We start from the raw sequence: 22215 nt of genomic DNA, 5'->3' as shown, positions 1-22215 counted from the left end.
GGAATTCTCTCCCTAATGACATTGTAGGTGCACCAATAGCGCATGGACTGGCAACGGTTCAAAAATGGAGCTCCTCATCACCTTCTTGAGGGTAGCTATGGATAGGCAGTAAATACTGGCCCAGCCAGCAATGCCCACTTCCCATGAATGAATAAAATATTAACGGGGTCATTGTAAACTGCTGTAGCATCACAATTGCTGCCTTGACTAAGATCAGCATAGAACAGGGATCAATCCAGAAGCCAACATCCTCTTTACATCTTAGTCATGCTGTTAACGGTGTCTTCATCCTTAATTTATCCAGAGACCTTTAAAATCAATCAAATATTTGATAGTATTAGACATTTACATTGCAACTTCTACAAAGAAAAATGTCCCATTATACTCTGCAGAGGAATAGTTCAGAAAATTAACACCGAATTGAAGATAGATTTTCAAAGAGACATAGGTTAATAGAGGAGCTGGAGATGCTGAAAATGGAGGGATGAACTTTAGGAAATTCTAGAGTGAATGGCCAAAATGGTTGAAGGCAATGATGAGATAATGGTCAGGAGGTTGCATAAAAGATCAGAGTAAGTTAGGAAGGGGTTTGTTGTGCAGGAGGAATTGCACACTTGTTATGGATGAGGGTTTTGGCTGGCTGACTGGGAAGCCAGTGAATGACTGTGTTGCCTCTCCTCGGGGGCACCCGCAAACTATGTGCCAATCAGGCACTTGTGGGACCACTGGTGAGTCCTGGCCTGGAATAATTAATCTGGAAAGTGGAAGCCCTGCCAAGTGTGAGCTGCCAGTCAGAGAGCTGTGGTGCCCACCGTTACCACTGAGGAGACCATGACCGCTGGCAGAAAACTAAAAGCCCAGGATCATAGAAGAGCTGGTCACTGAGAAGTAATGTGGATGTTGGTGGGCTTTTTGGAGTGGTGGTTCTAGGGAGAGGAAGCAGGGTGGTTAGAAAAATGGGCAGGGGACTCTCAATGGACCACACTACCTGCAAACTTCAAACTTGTCAAGCCCCTCAACCAGGTAGATTAATTCCCTTGTTTAAGTGACCTCTTATCCACTCTTGGGGTTACAAGCTGACATATGACACAGACTGGATGGTGACAGGCCCACATGCAGCTACTGGAGGAATCAGGCAATTTAGTGGTCTTTACTTGGCTTGGATGAATGGATACCACACAACAATCACCAGACGGGAATGCTCCCCGCCAACCGGGAACACTTCAGCGGTCAAGGATGTTTAGCCTCCAATCTTCGGGTAAGCATCCTCCAAGGTGGCCTTTGAGACACACAACAACACACAATCACCGAACAGAAACTGACAGCCAAGTTCCATACACGTGAAGACGGCCTCAAGGGTGATCTTGGGTTCATGTCGTGCTACATGTGACCCCACCCCACTGCTCCATATTAGTAAAATCTTCCAAATTGTCCTGTTTTGGCACCATCACTTTGATAAATTGTTAGAATCTCTCTACCTTAATTAGATTGTACAGTTGTACTTATTATTTTGGTTATACCCTTGACATGTGACTCTTATACATATCATGGTATTCCAGTTATTTGGTTTGTCTCCAGCACCACTTTATTCTTAATGTTTTGTAATTATCTCTCTGCCTCATTTGATCAGATTATAGGTCATGCCTTCGCTTGTTATTCAGCTGTTGATACCTTACTCACACTGTTTGACACTTTTGATCACCTGCAGAGACTTATTATTCGACATTCCACTCACACCATTTGTAAGATCTTTTGATCTCTCTGCCCTTAATCTCTCTGCCTATAAATTCTGTGTCTGTGTGCTACTCTCTTACTTCACCTCATGAACCAGCTATGCTCTAAAAGCTTATGGCTTCAAGTAAACCTGTTGGACTATAGCCTGGTGTCATCTTATTTCTGACCTTGTCCACCCCAGTCCAACACTGGCACCTCCATATAATGCTAATGAGTGAGGGATGGAAAATGGGTCAGAGATCACTGAAGTGGTCAAGCCTGATTGTAACAAAGATATGAATGAGGGTTTCAGCAACAGTAGACTTTGTTTGGGAAGGATGTGGGTGATGTTACTGATTTTGGAGTAAATAGGCTTGTGATGTAGAGTACATGAGAGCTGGAGCTCTTGCATGCATTGAGAGAATGCTAAGATCATGAATAATGTAGTTCTACTTGAGGTAATGGCCGATTTGGAGATGGATGAATAGAAATATGAAATTTGTAGAAAGGGACTTTTTTGGTGTGCTGCAAATCAATGCAAAGGCAGGCTTAATGAGACAGAGTCTTCAGGCAGGACTGAAGGTTATACATTTGAGCTTCCCAATCTTCAGTTGTCTTTCTGCAAGATGCTTCAGAGTGAAAATGTTTCTTTTTAATATATAACCCTTTAAAAAGTTTGACTGGTCTTGAACCTGTAAAATAAAAGGCACAAATGCGGTTTACATTACAAATAAAGGCCATGGTCCATACTTTAATTCTTAATGGCATCTGGACCTGCATATGATTTATTTGCAGTCTTACATTTTTTTTATCTGTCTGTTTTGATCATCATGTAGTGATTACAATGTTGCAACGGTAAATGCTTGTTTGGTAATTATAGTCTTTATAAAGTCAGGAAAACTCTAGCATGTTTAATAAGATAATAATAGCTATCCACAAACCTGTTGATGATTTGAATTATGTAAGCGGAAACGTTGTGTATAAACAATGTACAGCTCTATAACTAACTTGATAGCAAGTACATTTTAATGAAAAAAAATTCAGAAATAATCTTGGAAAGTTGTAGTACTCAGGCTAGATTTTTATTAGATTTTATTGTTTTGCACTTCAGTGACTTATTTCTCCAGAAAAGTGAATGATCGTCATGTTTTATTTAGAAGGATACAATTAAATCTTCAAATGCCAGTTCCCCGATAACTGAGTTGGTAAAAAGCTTCCACTACTGAGTACAAGGCTAGGAGGAAAGATGTCTTTCCCATGAACTGCAAATAAATTTGAAACATCTTCATTATAAATGAATTTTTGACTTAACTAGCGCTTTGAGAAAATAAATCCTCTCAAGAAGTTCAGTACCACGTCTGTGCCAAGTTTGTTACATCGGATAGGAGATAATCAGCCAGATTTCTAATTCTAATCATTCCCCAGTAATAGAAGGAGTGGTTTAAGATCAGTTGCAGCGCTCAAATATCCTGCTGATGGTCAGTGTCTCACACATAAAGAGCAGTTGGTTGTCCGGCAGAGGACTGCCGGCATGCATGGCCAAGTAAACTAGCATGAAAAAGCCCCGCCTTTCACTCTGGGTGTTTGTGATGCTTACAAATTCTCCCACTCACCTGTTTGTAGGCTTGTCAGAGAACCTGAACAAACAGCAGAAAGGCCTTGTTATTAACAGTTGAGTGTAATCAGAACTCAAACTGTACATTGTTCTGCGGCACAATATTGTGGTACAAATGCCTATTATAACCACCTAGACCAAGGGTCACACTGAATACTGGATAGGCTATGTTATTATACTGCCCTTGCCTTTCTACATATATTTCAGAAGCTTGTCCCAAGGTTATTGAATGCTTTAAAACTTTTGATTTTGTAGGGCGCAGGAAGATGTCAAGGATGGGAGATCAATCTAAGGAACAACCTCACTGACCCAGGAAATATCTCAGATTACATTAACGACTTTTATGAGAATATCAGCGATCTGAGCCCAGGCTGTGTCCGAACATTCAGCCTCAATGTCACTCATTCTAATTTGGTGGAACTGTAAGTGTAGCTGGTCACTCTGTCTTGACATACTTTTCATGCACTACCGTTGATAAAATAAAATTCAGTATCGTATTATTTTCTGAACCAGATCTTTAAAATAATATTTGGATGAACTCTTGATATTCAAGTAATATTCATCATTTTCAAGGCTGTGGACCTAGTGCAGGAAAGTGGGACTAGTATGCATTGTGGTTTAGTTTTGGCAGTACAGACTCGATGGCTGAAGGGCCTGTTGCGTCTTATGTGATTCAATGATAAATGATGGACCCTCTGAAACTACTGATTAGAATATAGCTAAAACTCTCTATATTCATTTCATAATAATACTGCTTCCTTTCTTGACTGGGTTTTGCTAACAGAGCACATTTAGAATTTACACTATAATTTTCAGTTTGGGTAAGGGCGAAAGACTAGCAATATCTATTCACATTCTGTGGTTTAACCTCTGAGCAGCTTCTGTTTATGTTTATGATTGTTCAAATCCTCTGGGTAAGGAAGCATTATTTTCCTCACTTCAATTGTCACAAAATAAACAATATTATTCATATCATTAGCTGACTATATAATTTGAGAATGTATTTTCATATTTTGTCTTACTTATTATTTAACACACTGTTTCATTTGTTTTCCTTTTATTGGCAATTTTCATTGCAGGATGAATCTTTTAAATACCAAATATGATAACCTGAATCCAGGTACCAGGAAGCAGATTTATAAATGGGTTGAAGGTACTTACGCAAAAACACCAGAATCTAGAATGAAAACCATGGGTCACATACAAAATGAGAGAAAATCAAAAAATCAGGATGAAAAACCAGAAAAAGGTAACCAATCTGGAATTGTGCATGTTCTTATATTAAACCTGCAAAATGTCTTTCTGCGTAACTTCCCTTTCTCACTGATGACCCTATTGCTTTTGTTGCTTGATCATCTCTCATCAACCTTTTGTGTGCCTCAGTCCAGATTATTCTGTTGAATTTATAATCAGCTTACACCTTGAGATTTTATCCTTCTTTGAGCATCCTCCCTTGTTTGGTCCCTCTCACATTTCTTTCAAAACCATCATTTTTTAGCTCCTTCCCAAGTACAATAAAGAATTTCTTACTGAAGTATTTTCAATGCTTTCCTCCTTCACCCTTCGCATCAAACCACTCTTCTTCCTCTGATATCAAATTCCATCCCAGCTCATAATTCTCCCTTTCTCCTGCATTCACTGCCCTCTACCCTCCCTATTTCTCTCCTTCAAAATAAACTCCCTGACCAATATTAATGGCCACCCACTTGTCCTTAAACCTTATGCGATCCTGTTGTTGCAATCGTTTGTAAGATTTTAGAATTAGCTTTAACTTTAGTTGTAAGACCCAAGTCAATTTGTTAAGTTTATCAAAACCAATACAAGTGAAACAATTCTTAATAAAGTTAATGATTTTCAGTTGATCCTCTTCAGGGCATCAGCCTGCAACATTGGTTGTTAGCCAATAACAGTCTCCACTAACAGCTGTTCACCCTCCTTGCCAGGTAGTTATCCATTCCTTTATCCATCCAACTGTTCTTCTCTCTCTTTGGGCTCTATCCCCACTTATCGTTTACTCTTGAACCCCTCCTCCCACCCTATCTTGTGCATAAAACTGACATTTTCCTAGCTACCATCCGAAACATTAACTCTGATTTCTCTTCACAGCGGCTGCCAGACCTGCTGAGCTTTTCCAACAATTTCTGTTTTTCAGCCTGTAAAACCGGTAGACTAGGCCCATGTCTTTCATTTGCTTCTCATGACTGAAGTTCCCCTCCATCTTTGGTCTTCTTTTCGGCGTGCCAAACCACTAAAAATCAGCACTTGCTAACCTTTGCTCGCTATGACTGCCTGTGCCTAATGAAAGGCTTCACAATCTAATTGTCTTATCAATACATGTTTAATCACAGGTTGGCTAGACAGCATATGTCTGATTCCTAATTAGTTTCTTTAAACGTGATGGCCACCATAATAACATTTCCACCTATTACCTCCTGTTTTGCTTCTAATAATTTCAAAAACCCCCCTTTTCTGACAGCTTGTAACTCTAATCTTATAAACTTCATATATCTTTACCAAGATAAGGTGACACCAGAAGATAATTTGTGCATCACCTTCAAGTGTGTAGCTTTTATAGAATCCCTACTGCATTGAAACAAGGCCCTTTGCCCCAACAAGTCCACACTGAACCTCAGGGCATCCCACCCAGACCCATACCCCTGCAACCCATCTAACCTATGCATCCCTGAACACTACATGCAATTTAGCATGGCCAATCCACCTAGCCTGCATATCTTTGGACTGTGGGAGAAAACGGGAAACCCATGCAGACACAGGGAGAATATGCAAGCTCCAGACAGACGGTCGCCCAAGGGTGGAATTGAACCCGGGTCCCTGGCGCTGTGAGGTAGCAATGCTAACCACTGAACCACCATGCCATGTAGTGTTACTTCCTTGTGATTAATATCATCCCAAATGATAAATCTGAGTTTTCTCAGAAGTCTATCAACATCCTTTAGCTATAAGCATCATTGGTAACTCTGCAATAACTATTGATGTCTCAAACATGAAAATGAAAACTCAAAATAAACCGAGAAACTAATATATATAGGTCTGCAACATACTTTTAAGTTACAAAATCGGACCATTGAAAAGTTTAGTGGTATCTCCAGGGAAAAGTGCCACATCTCAAAATATTTTCAAATTTGTTGGTCTAATTCTATGTTAATTTCCACCATAAAACCATAAATGCATGACTTTTGACCCTGGCCATACAGATCTTTTTCTTTACTTAAATTGTTTTACTACTAACCATAATTAAACAATGTTATTAATTCCTCACTTTCTTGATCAAGTCAAAATTATTGAAAAAAAAACCTTAATCCTAGATATTGATAAGGTAGTTTCTCATAATTTCCATGTATCACTCTGCACCCATATCTCCTTTTACACTTCAATCTTACTTCATACTGTATCTTTCCTCAGAAAGATAACAGCTCCTGACTCACTTACATTCATAATTTCAAAAACCTGGCTGTTCAGATTTTGCTCTTCAATGTGCCACAATGTTTACACATGTGCTAATTTGCTCAACCACATGTCTCTACCAACTTTCATGCCCTGGTAATCAATGACACACATCCTCCTTCTCACCCTCACTGTTACTCCTGGGACAGTCTTCATTCCTTAAGTCATAGGCCAGAGAGGAGTTTCTGAATTTATGGTATATTCATGTGCAATCAAATCTGGCTGGACTACTTAAAATGTTATCTGGTCCTGCTCTTGTCATTTCAGGATCATTTCAGGATGCAAAGATAACTGCAAACCACTTTCTTAAAAAACTCTCCCCTCATTCCACCAAGTTACATAAAGAGCCCATGGACTTGTTTATCAGTAAGAATAAAGCTATTGCATCAGCTACCTCTGGCACATTTCTCTCTTCCATTAACTGATCTGACCAAGCTTTTTATAATGTTCCTTTCTTCCCTAGCCTTAGATATTTCCTTAGCTGCTCTTGCCTTATGTCTCTCTAAACTTACTTTAGACATAATACTGATCTTTCCATGTTCCTGTTTCTACTAAATTACTGACCAACTAATTTCCACTTTTGGGCCCAATATAGCGCCCTGATATGGTGAACAGTTCTCTCTCATCAAGTCTCCTTACAATCTGCTATCATTACTGCTCATGTCAAAACAAAACAACATTTTATTCAACCTTTCATGCTAACTATTATATATCTATAGCCCTCTATTCCTGTTATGAGAGGTCCTTGAATGTGTTATCACCTCCCAAATCAGTTCCCATCTTTCTTAGAATTCAGGTTTGAATCCCTCCAATCAGATTTCTAACTTTGTAGTAGTGCCAAAGTCGTCCTTCCCAAATTCACAAATGAAATCCATGTGACAGTTCCCATCCTGTCCTTCTTGACCTGTCTGCAGCTTTTCACATGGTTGACTGAACCATTCTCCTCCATTGTTGTGTGGGACTACTTTCACATGGTTCCATTTTTATCTATCTCATCATAGCTAGTGTATTACTTACAATGACTGCTCAAATCATTACTTCTAGTATCCCCCAAAGATCTATCCCTGGCTCACTTTTTCTACAAACTGCCTGTCTGTGGCATCATCTGAAACCACATACTGTTCACATCAAAACTGACGACATTCAGCCCTAGCTCACCACAACTTTCTTGATTTTTTCACTGTAGCTAAATCACCAGACTGCTTATTATTCTTCCAGTTTTGAATGAGATGAAATTTCCACCAAGACTGAGGCTATTTTCATCCTCCAAACTGTTACCTAATTATCGAATCCTTCTCGTTCTCTCTGGCAATTGTCTGAGTTTAAATTAGATATTTGTAATCTTGGTGGCACATCTGATCAATCAATGAGCTCCCAACTTTCTCAAACCAATGCTAAGATTACCTATTCCTCAACATCATCTACCTTTGCTCCACCTCAATTCATCCACTGCTGAAATCCTCAGTCCTGGCTTTGTTAGCATTTAGACTTGACCACACCAATGAATTCCTGATTAGACTCTCATAGGTTTAAGGTCATCCAAAATGCTCATCCCAATATCTTAACTCATATAAAATCCAATTCACAGTACTCATGCCTGTGCTTGCTGACTTGCAATAGTACCTAGCCAAGCATCACAAAATTCTCAATCTTGTGTTCAAATCCCTCTGTATCCTCCCATTCCCTAGCTCTCTAATCGTCTTCAGCCCCACAACCTTCAGCAATATCTGTGCTCCTTTATTCAATCCTGAGTATTCCTGATTTTAATCGCTCCTCCATCAGTGATAATGTTTTCACTTGCTGAGGTCCCAACATTTAGAATATTCTCCCTACAACCTCAGCATCTTTAAATAAGTTTTCATTGAGATACTCCTTGAATTCTATCTTTTTAACCAAATCTTTTTAACTGACTACCTCCCTTTTATGTCTCAATATTATGCTTTATAATGTTTCTGTGAAATGTTTCAGGCCATTATTTTATTAACTTAGAGATCCTTTATAAATATAAGCAGTTGCAGTGGACTGGATCAATGATGGAGAAAACATTCATGCACAATATCCTTGTACACAATACGTGTTATCATTTACTATTACCTCCACACATCATACTCTGGCCATCACACTTAAAATATCACACTTTAGTTGAGCAAATAGAAAAAAAGAGAAGAAAATAAATTCTACTGTCCTTATTCATCTAGATAGTCTGGTTTGTCACCAAATATTAGTCCAGTGAACAATCAATAATCAATTACAATTGGACACATAATGTGTGAATTCAAGCAATTCTCATCCTGGCATAACAAGAGCAGAGAAATTTGATTCCAGCAGCAAGACAACATAAAATTATTCCCGACCACAATGAGCAATTGGAGATAGGATAGCCTAATATATATCTTTGATGAAACTCACATCTCTCAGGAAGCTTTAATATATCATAAGTTTAATAAAAGCAGCAATTATAATCTTTGCATAAATGCAATCATGTGGATAATAATTCTTACTGCAGCCTTAATGTTATCACCATTCCTTTAATTTGGCTCTTCCTGCACACTGTCCTTTATTTGTACACTCTTTCCAATGATTGGTGAAACTCCACCTATGTTTCCACCAATTACCTCAACAAGTGGCCCATACATCTCCATGGAATCCTTAAGTGTCAGTTTGCTTAGTTGGTAGCTCTTTTATTTACAGCAAAGACTTAAGCACAATGACAGCTCATGCAAGCAGTGGGAGGCACTATCTTTCATATGAATTGTTAGGCCAAGAAATAACTGTCACTCTGAATGAACACAAAAGAAAAAAAATCCTTGACAATACTTAGAGAAGCTTTTTGAAGAAGAGTAGGATGCCCTGGTCAGTATTTCTACTGTAAACAAACATGCACAGAACTAGAATCAACTGGTATCAGGGGCAAACTGTCTGCTGTTTGGATTCATATCTGGCACATACAAAGATGGTTGTAGTTGTTGGAGGTCAGTCATCTCAGCTCCAGGACATGTCTGCCTGAGCTGCTCAGGGTAGTGTCCTAGGGCCAAGCATCTTCAGTTGCTTCATCAATGACCTTCCCTCCAACATAAACTCAAAAGTAGCGAGGTGCAATCATCATTGAACAATATTCAGCACCAAATGCATATCCTCAGATACTGAAGCAATCCACGTTCAAATGCAACAGGATCTGGACAATATCCAGAGATAACAAAGTGTAGAGCTGGATGAACACAGTAGGCCAAGAAAATTTTTTGAAATGTTTTTCTGAAGAAGGGCCTAGGCCCAAAACGCCAGCCTTCCTGCTCCTCTGATGCTGCTTGGCCTGCTGTGTTCATCCAGCTCTACACCTTGTTATCTCAGATTCTCCAGCATCTGCAGTTCCTACTATCTCTGGACAATATCCAGGCTAGGGCTGACAAGTGGCAAATAGCATTCACAACGCACAAATGCTAGGTAATGACCATCTCCAATAAGAAACAATCTAACTATCACCACTTGACATTAAGTGGTACTACCTTCACTGAATCCACCATTATCAACTTCCCTGGGATTACCATGGGTCAATAGATCCACTGGGCGCACTACATAATCACAGCGGCTTTAAAAGCAGGTCAGAGGCTAGGAATACGGCAGCGAGTAATTCGACTCCTGACTCCCCAGAGCTTGTCCATCATCTACAAGGCACAATTCCAGAATGTGATGGAATGTTCCCTATTTGCCTGGATCGGTGCAGCTCCAAGAATACTCAAGACAAAGCAGCTCACTTGGGTGGCACCACAAGCATCCATTCCCTCCCTCCAGCACCGTCGCTCTGTTGCAGCACTGTGTCTGATCTACAAGATGCACTGCAGAAGTTCACCAAAAAGCCTTTGATAACACCCTCTGAACTCAAGACAATTTCCATCTGGAAGGGCAAGGGCAGCAGGTACATGGGAACACCACCCCCTGCAAGTCTCCCTCCAAGCCACTAACCATCCTGACTTGGAAATATATCGCTGTTCCTTTCACTGTCATTGGTGAAAATCCTGGAATTCCCTCCCTGAAGGCATTGTAGGTTTACCTGCAGCACATGCACTACAGCGGTTTAAGAAGGCAGCTCACACCACCTTCTTGAGGGCAACTAGGGACAGTAATAAATGCTGGCCTGGCTACCGATTCCCACGTCCCATGAATGAATAAAGAAGAGAGTTCTAGTGGTCACCATTACTGAGACTAGCTTAATATTCCAGACCTATTTATGGAGCTTAATTGCACACTAAATTTGAACTCAAGTCCTCAGAGTATTCGCCTTGTCCTTTGGATGGTTCACTCAGTGACTTTACATGACACCACAGTCTCCCCCATGCTCTCTGTTAAGAGTTATTTTTCACATCACCAAATAAAATCGTATGCCCAAGGCAGTCCACTGTCTACCTGACAAGAAGGTGTTAATAATGTATTGATAAGCCAAAGTCCAATTCCATCTATTTTATGGCTGCTGATGCTGTCAGAATCATTAATGGCTGTCTCCATATTATTCCCCTCAGGGAACGGGAAAGGCAAAAATAGTTTTATCACCCTTGATGTTCTTAACATACTTGGCCGTTTCATTGTCCAAGCACCTACTTCTACTCTCAAGAGCATTTCGAAGGGTAATGATAATACGGTAAGACAGTGATATAATTAATTTTAAAAGTTATTCAGTTCACATTTGAAATTACATCTGAACTATTCAGAGTCTGTATTTCATCTCTCATCATTTTTTGATACAAGTTGTGTTTGACTTACTAAGTACTTTCCATTTGATTTTCCTGAACAACGCATACCCTTTACTAACCCTATGCCAAATAGGTTCTTAGTTTTAGAAGTTTTTAACATCTCTGCCTCTCAGATTCTTCACAGCTCCTGTAAATTAGCATTTTATGATTATGGTTTCCAAATTTTGTGATTTGTAAACAATATGTATATTCAAATTTGGTATTGATCTGCATGAAAAAGATTTTGTTCAAGACAAATACAATGAATTGGATTATATTTAACTGAAGACAATGGGCTATGATTTCCTGAGGGAGTATGGCAATGATGCCAGTGCTTTCCTGTTTTTTTTACATTAAGAAGGAGCTCCACATTACTGGCAGGAGAATCTGATCATTGCTCTGACAGATATGCAGGAAATACCTTCGACCCACCTGTGTCCTCATTGTGCAGGATAGTCAGGGGAAGGTTAACCATGTTTCCTTTTACACAACAGTAGCTGCTGTATCCTGTGATTTAAATGTCCAGGAGTGCTGGCAACCACGTTGACAACTCCTGTGGAAGAGTAAGTATGCAAGGTCAGTGTGAGGTTAGGGTGGCAGGTGGGTAAGGTGCCTGGGCACAAGCTGGGATGGATGTCCAGTTAAGTGCTTGAGTGTTTAGGATATGTTGGGTTGGGTTATGTGATGTGGTGGTTAGATGAAGGTGGTGTTGTTTCTGACAAGGGAGAGGGTGGAAATGGACAAGGGCAGGAGATACATTGGAACATTTTGGGTCCTGGGGCAGAGGAGTGTCTTGGGTCTTGGGTGGGAAGAGACTGGGTGTTAGTCCCCAGGGGAGAATGATTATCAGGTCCTGAGTGGGAAGGGAGTGTCTTGGTTCTGCCAATGGGGGAAGGTACGTCACGTGCTGGGTAGTAGGCTGGGGGGTGTCAGCTCCTGGTGGCAAGGTGATAAGACGTGCAGCACGGGAGATGTAAAGATGGCAGGTCTAAGAGAGTAGGGAGTGGTATTGAGTCCTGGGGATAGGGGCATGTCACGTCTGGCAGCTGCAAGGAGAGGGTGTTGGCTAAGGATCTGAAGGGTGTAAGGAGTCAGGGGATGTGTAATTGGGAGCTAAAGGGTGAGATGGAGTTAGTTTAATAGTTACCCAGGAGCAGTCTAGATATTTAGCTGTTTGACATTTCACAGGTGACTATTGAAATAACTGCAGTGGAATTCCCCCATTTAATTGGCTATATTTGGAGGCGGCTGGGTACAAGTGAATGGCTCATAGGAATCCTTGACATTCCAGAAATTTCCCTTGGAGTTTGCTGCATAAAGATTGCTGCAGGGTCCCAACATGTAGCTCCCATCTACACTATGACTATCTGACCATTGGGAAATCTGGACTTACGTTCAATATGAGGGGAAGAGAGAGAAGCAAAGAAAAATGGCAGGGGAACTATAGGGAAATGAGTCGAAAAGATAAAAGCAAAGACAAGAAGATGATAAAAGGAAGAGAGGAGCTGAATATGAAAAATAGATAGAGAAAAGTGAAGTGATAGAAGAGGAATAAGGACATGGCAGGAAAGAATGGAGGATTTCTTAGATAATAGGTGATTTCTCATTGTGTTTGATGCTCTGTTGACCGGCAACAATTTTTCTACTTGGTTTTGAGTGGTAGGGAAATTATCAGTTGCCAAAGGAGGGCTTGAAAGAGTGGCTCTGTTAATAGTTGGGGTCAAATGTAGTTGAACTCACCTCTGGGAGATGGATTATACGGATGCATGAGGGAAGTTACAATGCTGCTCAGTGCAGAGGTGTCAAGCTACTTGACGTACTGAAATGTTGCACAATGGTGTTTGCATTAAATATTAGCAAATGTTTAAATGGGGAACACCAATGATCAGTAGTGGCGAGAGACAATGAAGATTATATTTGGTTTTGACTTCCAGTACGCACTTGGACAGAAGATAACAACAATAAAAAAAAATTCCCCTCTATTTCCTCTATTATAAATTCCTATAACATTTGTTTAAAAGTAACTTCAATCACAATTGTACCTTGCTTCTAATGGATGTGCTGCAGCACCACAGGGAAAGGACATAATATCAAGATGATTAATTCATATCAGCAGTTAACATTATCACTGTATATACAGGAATCTAATAGTAATCTAAACAAAGAGGTAGAAAACATGGCACTAAAAGGGAACCTGCATTGCATCAACATAGCGAGTCCAATTCTCTGCTCCCATCTCTTCTACTTCATCTAAAGATTGCTCAGTTTTGATTTGCCATATGTAATGACAAGGACCATGAAGTAACTGATGGAATGCATTGTGGTACAATTATGATTATCTAACTTAGTATTTTTCATTTTAATGTGATGCATCGACCGTTAAAGTTTGTTGAATATATGCCATTAAATTGTGTTAAATTCTGAATCCTAAAGATTAGGAAATACATTTTATTCTTTTAACATCTCCCTTCTCCAGTTTTCTTTCACTTGTTAACTATGTTAAATGACTTGACTGCCTATATGACCATCATAAAGAAGTCACACTTCTGACTTGTTTCCTTATGCTTATGACCTGTTCACTTGACATTGTGTTTGAACTCAAAGCAGTGGAAGAAATATGAAAATGTTTAAACAGCTCCCAAGAGTCACTGATTAGGAGCCAATCACTGTGAACTTTTGACTTCCAGCCAGGAAATGAAGCAAATCAATGTTTGGTCATTTTGTCTTATCATGGAAAATATTTTTCACATTACAACACAGCTGTAACCCCATTTTGTTTGCACATGTTGCAGTATCAATTTTGCCTCAAATATTTCAAATGTGACTGTTTGCAGGTATGTCAGCTCTTCAAGTCTTCCTCTGACCTTTTGGATAAGCTGTTTGATCTCACACCTGTGCAAGCTCGCATATTTTTAAATGGACTGGATAATTGCACTGATGTTGACACCACAAATGAAACAGTAATCGTGGAGTAAGGATATCAACTATTTTTCAATTTACAGCTTTTTAGCAAAAACTTAACAATGTGTAATACACCTGGGTATTTATATGGATACAGATTGCACATTTTTAAAAATCACATTGTTTTTCCTTGACTCCTGTTTTCAAATGCACATTGTAATTATCGTTCCCTCGGAAGTACGTCAACACCATGTTTTCTCCATGGCATTGTTCTTAAGGATTTTCCTTATTCTCAAGTATGAAATGGTTGTTATTTTTACATGATGGCAGTGTCCTATGCAATGCAAACATTTCAGTAAAGATTACAAATTGACAAGATATCAGTGTTTTGGTAAAAACCATAAGAACTGTAGATGCTGTAAATGAGGAACAAAAACAGAAATTGCTGGAAAAGCTGAGCAGATCTGGCAGCATCTGCGAAGAGAAAATCAGAGTTAACATTTCAGGTCCAGTGACCCTTCCTCAGAACTGATTATAGCTCATAAAATGTCGGTTTACATGCAGAAAATAGGGTGGGGGGAAGGGGTCAGAAGTAAACGATAGATTGGGCTAGAGCCAAAAGCGAGAGAAGAACAGTTGGACAGACAAAGGAGTGGATAACAATCTGGCTAGGAGGGTGAACAGCTGTTAATAGAGACTGTTAGTGACTAACAATAGACAGTGTGCAGTGGCGGACCACATGATAACAAGGCCTGGTGTGTGGTGTAGTGGGCTAGGACACAGTAGAGTTCAGGTCCTAAAATTATTGAACTCGATATTGAGTCTGGTGGGCTGCAGGGTCCCCAAGCGGAAGATGAGGGGTTGTCCTTCCAGCTTGCAATGAGCTTCAATGGAACACTGTAGCAAGCCTGAGACAGAGATGTTAGCCAGGGAACAGGGTGGTGCGTTAAAGTGGCAGAAAACAGGTAGCTCAGGGTCTTTTTTGCAGGCAGAACATACATATTCTGCAAAGTGGTCACCCAGTCTACGCTTCGTTTCCCCAAAGTAGAGGAGACCACATTGTGAGCAGTGAATGCAGTAGACTAGATTGGGGGAAGTGCAGGTAATGTGCTGCTTCATCTGGAAGGTATATTTGGGTCCTTGGATACTAAGGAGGGAGGAGGTAAATGTGGGCGGATGTTACACATTCTGCAGTTGCAGGGGAAGGTGCCGTGGTGCTGTGGGGAGTATTGGGAGTGAAGGAAAAGTGAACCGGGGTGTTCCAGAGGGAATGGTCCCTGCAAAGGCAGACAAGAGAGGGGAGGACAATATGTGTCTGGTGGTGGTATCTCACTGGAGGTGGCAGAAATGACGTCTGATGATCTTCTGGATGTGGATGCTGGTGGGATGGTAGGTAAGGGCAAAGGGAATCCTATCACTGTTGTGGGAGGAAAGAGGGGTGTGAAGGCAGAAGTGCGGGAGATGGGTCGGCTGTGGTTGAGGGCCCTGTTGACAACGATGCTGGGGAATCCTCGGTTGAGGAAGAAGGTGGACGTTTCAGAGGCTCCCTTGTTGAAGTTGACCTCATCAGAACATATGCGATGGAGACCAAGGAACTGGGAGAATGGAATGGATTCTTTCCAGGCATTTTTGGTGTTCTGTTTATTTAGTTCCTTCACGTGCTGGTTAATTGCTGAGAAGATTCACAGAATCAGAAGTCACATGACACCAAGTTATAGTCTAACAGGTTTATTTGAAATCACAAGCTTTCAGACCGCTGCTCCTTCGTTGGGCCACTTCACCTGATGAAGCAGCAGCTACTTGAAAGCTTGTGATTTCAAATAAACCTGTTGGACTATAACCTGTTGTCGTGTGATTTCTGACTTTGTCCACTTCAGTCCAACATCTGCACCTCCACCTCAAAGATTCAGAGAAGGCAGTAGAGTTTTTTAAGAACAGAACAGAAGTTCATTACACGATAGAAGAAATGAGGACCAAAAAAACAAGCTATCAAAATACCAAAGACAATGAGCGCGATCTAAAACACACAGCCAAGCAAAGTTTCAATTGTTACCCAAAAATATCCATTATAGAAACTCAAGTCTACAACAAAGTACACCCCATGGCTCAACTCTTCAGTGTTATCATGAACTGATAGCTTTTTAGCCAAGAACCACGGTAGAAATTCAATGAGTTCTTTTTACCTCTGCTGACATTAACTTCTCCACAAATCTGAGGACCTAAACGTTCTCAGTTTTAATAGCATGCACGTTTCTAACCAAATTCTCCTTAGTGGAAGTTTCACAAACTAAACTGTTCCACTGTTGTTATTTATTCCTTTTAGTGCCCTGATTCTTTAACACTTGGAGAGAAACTAAATTCACTCCAGCATTCAATGCTGATGTTTTTAAAACTAAACTGCAAATTTGATTGTGAATTGAATTTAAAAATAAATATTTTCATCTTCAATTCTTCTTCACTGAAAGGCTTTACATATGCATTCCACTTGTTGTAAACTCAAACAGTATACATATTTGATTTGCAGTCTCCTGTTTCCGACAAATACTGGATTAGGTCACTGTTTTTGAAGAATCGGCTGACCTTGATTTCTTTCCAAAAGAAAACTCTTCACAAAAATAACCAACACCCTTGTGTCACTGTTTGAAATCCAAACTCCAAAAACAATATAAGACCATGAGACCATAAGATGTAGAATCAAAAGTAGGCTATTTGCCCAATTGAGTCTACTACACAATTTAATAAGATCATGGTTCATCTGATAATTCTCAACTCCATTTTCCTACCTTATGCCCAGAACCTTGACTCCCTTGGTGTTTAGAAATCTGTCTATCTATCTATCTCTTGAATATACTTAATGATTCAGCTTCAAGAACCCTCTGGAGTAAAGGATTCCACACATTGACTATCCTCTGAGGTAAAAAAAAAGGATTCCTCCACACTGCTGTCTTAATTTTCTGTTCCCTTTCAAATAAAGGCAAACTTTTCATTTGGCTTCTCTATTACTCGATGAACTTGGATGCTAGCTTTTTGTGAATCATGCATGAGGACATCCAGGTCCTTCTGTGCTACAACTCTCTGCAGTCTTTCCTCATTCAAATAACAATCAACTCTTCCGTTCTTCCTGCCAATATGCAAAAACTCACATTAAATTCCATTTGCCAGGTTTATGCCCACTTACAAAATCTGTTTGTAACCCTCCATAGACTCCTTGTGTTATCTGCACTACATGTCCTCCTACCTTTCCAAGTTACTAACGTGCATTGCAAATAATTGTGGCCACCAGCACTGATCCATGAGTCATGCCATGATTTACATTACATAATATTATATCTATTTCAACATATAGATATTGTAATTCGTACACATTTCATCACAAACGTCACGCATCCATTGTAAATTAATTCGGATTTGCATGTCAGAGTTGCTATGTGTACAGTGAGAGTTGTATCATAATCACATGATGTGCCTTCCATAACACATTTTTGTATCAAATGCCAGCCACCAGTCTCAGTGGAAATGCACTGGGATTTGGCTTCTGCAATAATTCATGTTTGCCTGGCCAGATTAGGATATCTTCCTGCCATTAAACTTTAAAGAACTCTGTGCAGTTGCATTTAGAGAGTAAGTGCAATCTGTGTCAGGTAGAATATGGTAGAGCAATTTCAAACAGGAAACTATACCATGCAAATTTGACAAATATTACATTCTTGTTCTTCTTAAGCCTGAAGCCTTTACCATCTGGAAGGAGAAGGACAGCAGATGCATAGGATATCACTGCAAGTTTCCTTCCAAGCCATGCTCCATTCTGACTTGGTACGACATTGCCGTTCCTTCAGAACTGAGTCAGAAGTCACAGGACACCAGGTTCAACGGGTTTATTTGAAATTGCAAACTTTTTCTTCACCTGACGAAGGAGCAGTGCTTCGAAAGTTTGCGATTTCAAATAAACCTGTTAGACTATAACCTGGTGTCATGTGACTTCTGACTTTATCCACCCCAATCCAACACCGGCACCTCCACATCATGGGCTGCAGAACTGAAGAAGGGTTATTGGATTTGAAACATTAACTTGTGTCGTTCTCGACAGATGCTGCCAGACCTGCTGAGTTTCTCCTGTAACTTCTGTTTTTGATTCAGATTTCCGGCGTTCCAGCTTTGTTTCCTTTTAGTGAAGTGAGGGAAAACTTTTTCACACAGCAGGTAGTTAGGAAATGGAATTGGCTGCCCGTGGTGGAGGCAGGTACAATTGAGGTATTCACGAGAAAGATGAAATTAAAATGCAGAGAAAGCAAGAGATTGGCACTAGGTAATGATGCTTATTCAGTACAAAATGGGCTGAATGGCTTCCTTTTATGCCGTAACGCTTCTATGGTTCTGTGAAAATCCAAATCATCTTGAGACTAATTCTGATTATTCTTTTTTGCCCCTTATCTGTAGGCTTGGTCAGTTGGCATGTTTTTACCCAACCAAACAACTGAAATCACTTCGTATGAATGCAATAAAGGCTTTGCAGGACAAGCTGCACAACTGCACCAGGAATATAAAGAAGGTTAGTATAGGAAGTGCCTCATGACCAGTGGTATATTACTTCAACGATTTGTTCAGACTGGCTGTGTTCATCTTCTATGTACGTCATTCTTCTTTTGAAAGCCAATGCCATTTAAAATTACTGCCAGCAGAACTCAAGGCATATATTCTACTCAATTATTTAACACTGTCATGTTTCTGCAGATCTACCAAGCACTATTGGAGGTTACTGGTGTCAACATTTTAAGTGCTGAAAATCTAAAAGACCTGGGAGATGCTGCGATTGGGCTGAAAATCAGTCAATTGTCCAACATCACGAAAGAGGTTGTTGTGGGTGCTGTTGAAGTATTGAAGGATGTCAGAGGCTGGTCCAAAGGCCAAGCTAAGGTCTTTGTCAAAAAGTACATGGAGGCTGAAAACGTAAGTAGCAATTATTAAATTCATGCTCAAATGGAAAGTTCTGAAATCATGTTTGGAAGAGTGTCTATGTTACTAAAAAAGAAATTTTGAGACTTTGGATAATAATCTTATTTCAAGAGTTCAAATCTCATCACAGCAAATGGGAAATCTAAAATTCAATTGTTAATAAAGCATGAAATAAAAAGCTAGAAGTGACCATGAAGTAACCAAATTGTTATAAAACTTCATATAGTTCATGATTATCCATTAGGGAAGGAGATCTGCTGTCCTATCCCAATTTGATCTATCTGTGACTGCAGATCTCACAGCAATGTGGCTGACTCTGAACTGATCTCTGAAATGACCTATCAAGCCATTTAATTGTATTCAAGAATGTGGCTCACCTCAACTTTCTCAGGGATATAACTGGAGGTGGGCAATAAATGCGAACTTCGAGGGTGACGCTATATGAAAGGTCTGTAGCATTTCTAGAGGTGCCAATAAATGCCTTTTAGCATATGTAAAAGATCTTATGCCGCTCACAAAAGAAGGGCAGAAGTGTTAACTCAGTGTCCCGTCAATAACCGTGCTCCCAACAACTGCACAACAAAACATATTATTTGGTTATTATCACATTGCTGTGTACAAATTGGCTGCTGCATCTCTTAATAACAGTGACTAAACTTCAAAAAAAAACTCCACTGGCAGTAAAGTACCTTGGGATTTCCTGAGATCACGCAAGGTGCTGTATAATTGCAAGTCTTACTTCTTTCAGTTATCAAAAGCATTTGATAGTAACCAGGCCGTATATTTAACCGAAGAAATCACACAAGCTGTCTTTTTTTTTCAAAGTGAATTGGCCTCTCTTTGAAGCCTTTCAAACAGTCAAGCGAAACTCATAAGATTGGCATTGAGTCACAGAAAACAAAGGAATTGACATTTATGATATATTTCATGTCCTCAGGGTATCCCAAAGCATTTCATCTGTGCAGGTGGATAAAGTTCAGAAAGTGTGCTTTGATATTTGAACAGAACAAAACAGTTTACCAAATTATTCATGAGATGATACATGCATTTGCAATCATACCATATGAAGAAGTTAGGGACTTGATAGAAAGAAATGTCTGAAAAAAGAATTGCAGTTTTCTGAATCTGCAGAATGTGTTGCTCAGGTGTATTTATCCCAAACTCTAATTACTGAATATTTCAATCATTACAACCAAACATGTTCTAAATAAAAACCGAAAGAACTGAGGATGCTGTAAATCAGAAACGAAAATGGAAGTTGCTGGAAAAGCTCAGTGGGTCTGGCAGGATCTGTGAAGAGAAATTACAGTATTTCCAGCAACTTCTGTTTATGTTCTGTTCTAATATTTTAATTTGCACTGGCTCTAAGCTATATGTTTGAAACAATATTTACTGTGTTATTTCCTGTAGGTCACAGCCAACAAATTGAAAAAACTGGGTTATCTTTCATTTGGTTTTGGTGCCAAGACATTCAGCAAGTTCAAAGGCCAGGAACTCTTAACTGCTTTTACTGATGAGGAAGTGCTAGAGTCCGTGAATTTCATGTTGCCCGTACAGAAGAAATCTATCATGAAAGGGGCAAGTCCTTATTTTTGTCTTTTTTATTGAAACAATGCATTTTTTAGAGGAGTTTGATTCATGAGATCAGTGATTGTGATTGCTCAGACTGATCATCCAGGCTGCTGATATGGAGCATGAGTTAAACAAAAATAAAAGTTGTACTTGCCTGTCTTAATTAAAAACCTAAGGCAATTATTTTACACAAAGACATGTTCTCTCATCATCAGCTTGCTATGAAATTTGGAAAACATAATTCGTACAAATTGCAATTAGACAAGGAATCTTTCTCTCAACTTTTCAACCTCTCAATTTCCAAATTGAGCCTTCAGCACAGCAGAAACTGATTTGATTCATTTTGTCACTGTCAACTGATTTTTTTTTATATCTCCAAAAATAATCCCATTGCTGCTTTGATCATACTTTGATCAAAGTACATGCATTCTTCTGGCAGTGTTTGCTGAATCTTTAAATATTTATTTTATGGCAGAGGTAGATCAATTCTTCTTTACAATGGGGATGAAAGAATATTGGAGATACGCAGGAATGTAGAGTTGACGTTAAAATCAGATCAGTCATGATTTATTGACCAGACACAATGGGCTGAATGGCCTACTCTTGTTCCTTGTTTGTATGTTCATATGTTTGTAACTTTTCCTTAAAACATCAAATGTTCTCCGCCTCTGCTACTCCATGCAACTAATTTATTCTATTCTCCGGTATCTATCTGCGTAAACTTTTTCTGACATTCCCCCTCAATTTTAGTGAAAAACTGAAAGTTATTAACCTTCCTGACCAAGACGTAATAGTGAGTCAATTAAACCTCCAAGAAAACCAACTATCAGTTTGAAAGAGATAACAAGGTGTGGAGCTGGATGAACACAGCAGGCCAAGCAGCATTAGAGGAGCAGGAAAGCTGACTTTTCGGGTCTGGACACCTTCTTCAGAAAAAAAAATCAGTTTAAAAACCTTCACGGTGGCTCAGTGGTTAGCACTGCTGCCTCACAGCGCCAGGGACCCGCATTCAATTCCACCCTCGGGCGACTGTCTGTGTGGAGTTTGCACATTCTCCCCGTGTCTGCGTGGGTTTCCTCCGGGTGCTCCGGTTTCCTCCCACAGTCCAAAGGTGTGCAGGTTAGGCGGATTGGCCGTGCTAAATTGCCCATAGTGTTCAGGGATGTGTAGATTGGGTCGGTTATAGGGGGATGGGTCTGGGTGGGATGCTCTGAGGTTTGGTGTGGACTTGTTGGGCCGAAGGGCCTGTTTCCACACTGTAGGGATTCTATG

General features: G+C 39.9%; 1 protein-coding gene across 1 annotated transcript in view; it reads left to right on the top strand.

Moving 5' to 3' along the window:
• LOC109919559 (otoancorin-like) overlaps positions 1–22215 on the top strand; it is a 200571-nt gene that overhangs the window by 125641 nt on the left and 52715 nt on the right. Inside the window, exons 5-11 of the mRNA XM_048615372.1 lie at positions 3584–3750; positions 4408–4577; positions 11308–11426; positions 14352–14488; positions 18856–18967; positions 19150–19365; positions 20782–20949. Coding sequence (XP_048471329.1) covers positions 3584–3750; positions 4408–4577; positions 11308–11426; positions 14352–14488; positions 18856–18967; positions 19150–19365; positions 20782–20949 — 1089 coding nt within the window. The remainder of the gene's footprint in view (positions 1–3583; positions 3751–4407; positions 4578–11307; positions 11427–14351; positions 14489–18855; positions 18968–19149; positions 19366–20781; positions 20950–22215) is intronic.

The sequence above is a fragment of the Rhincodon typus genome, chromosome 32, assembly GCF_021869965.1.
Source record: "Rhincodon typus isolate 14 chromosome 32, sRhiTyp1.1, whole genome shotgun sequence".
NCBI lineage: Eukaryota > Metazoa > Chordata > Chondrichthyes > Orectolobiformes > Rhincodontidae > Rhincodon > Rhincodon typus.
Note: the sequence above shows the minus strand (reverse complement) of the source record. Positions and strands in the feature narration are given on the sequence as shown.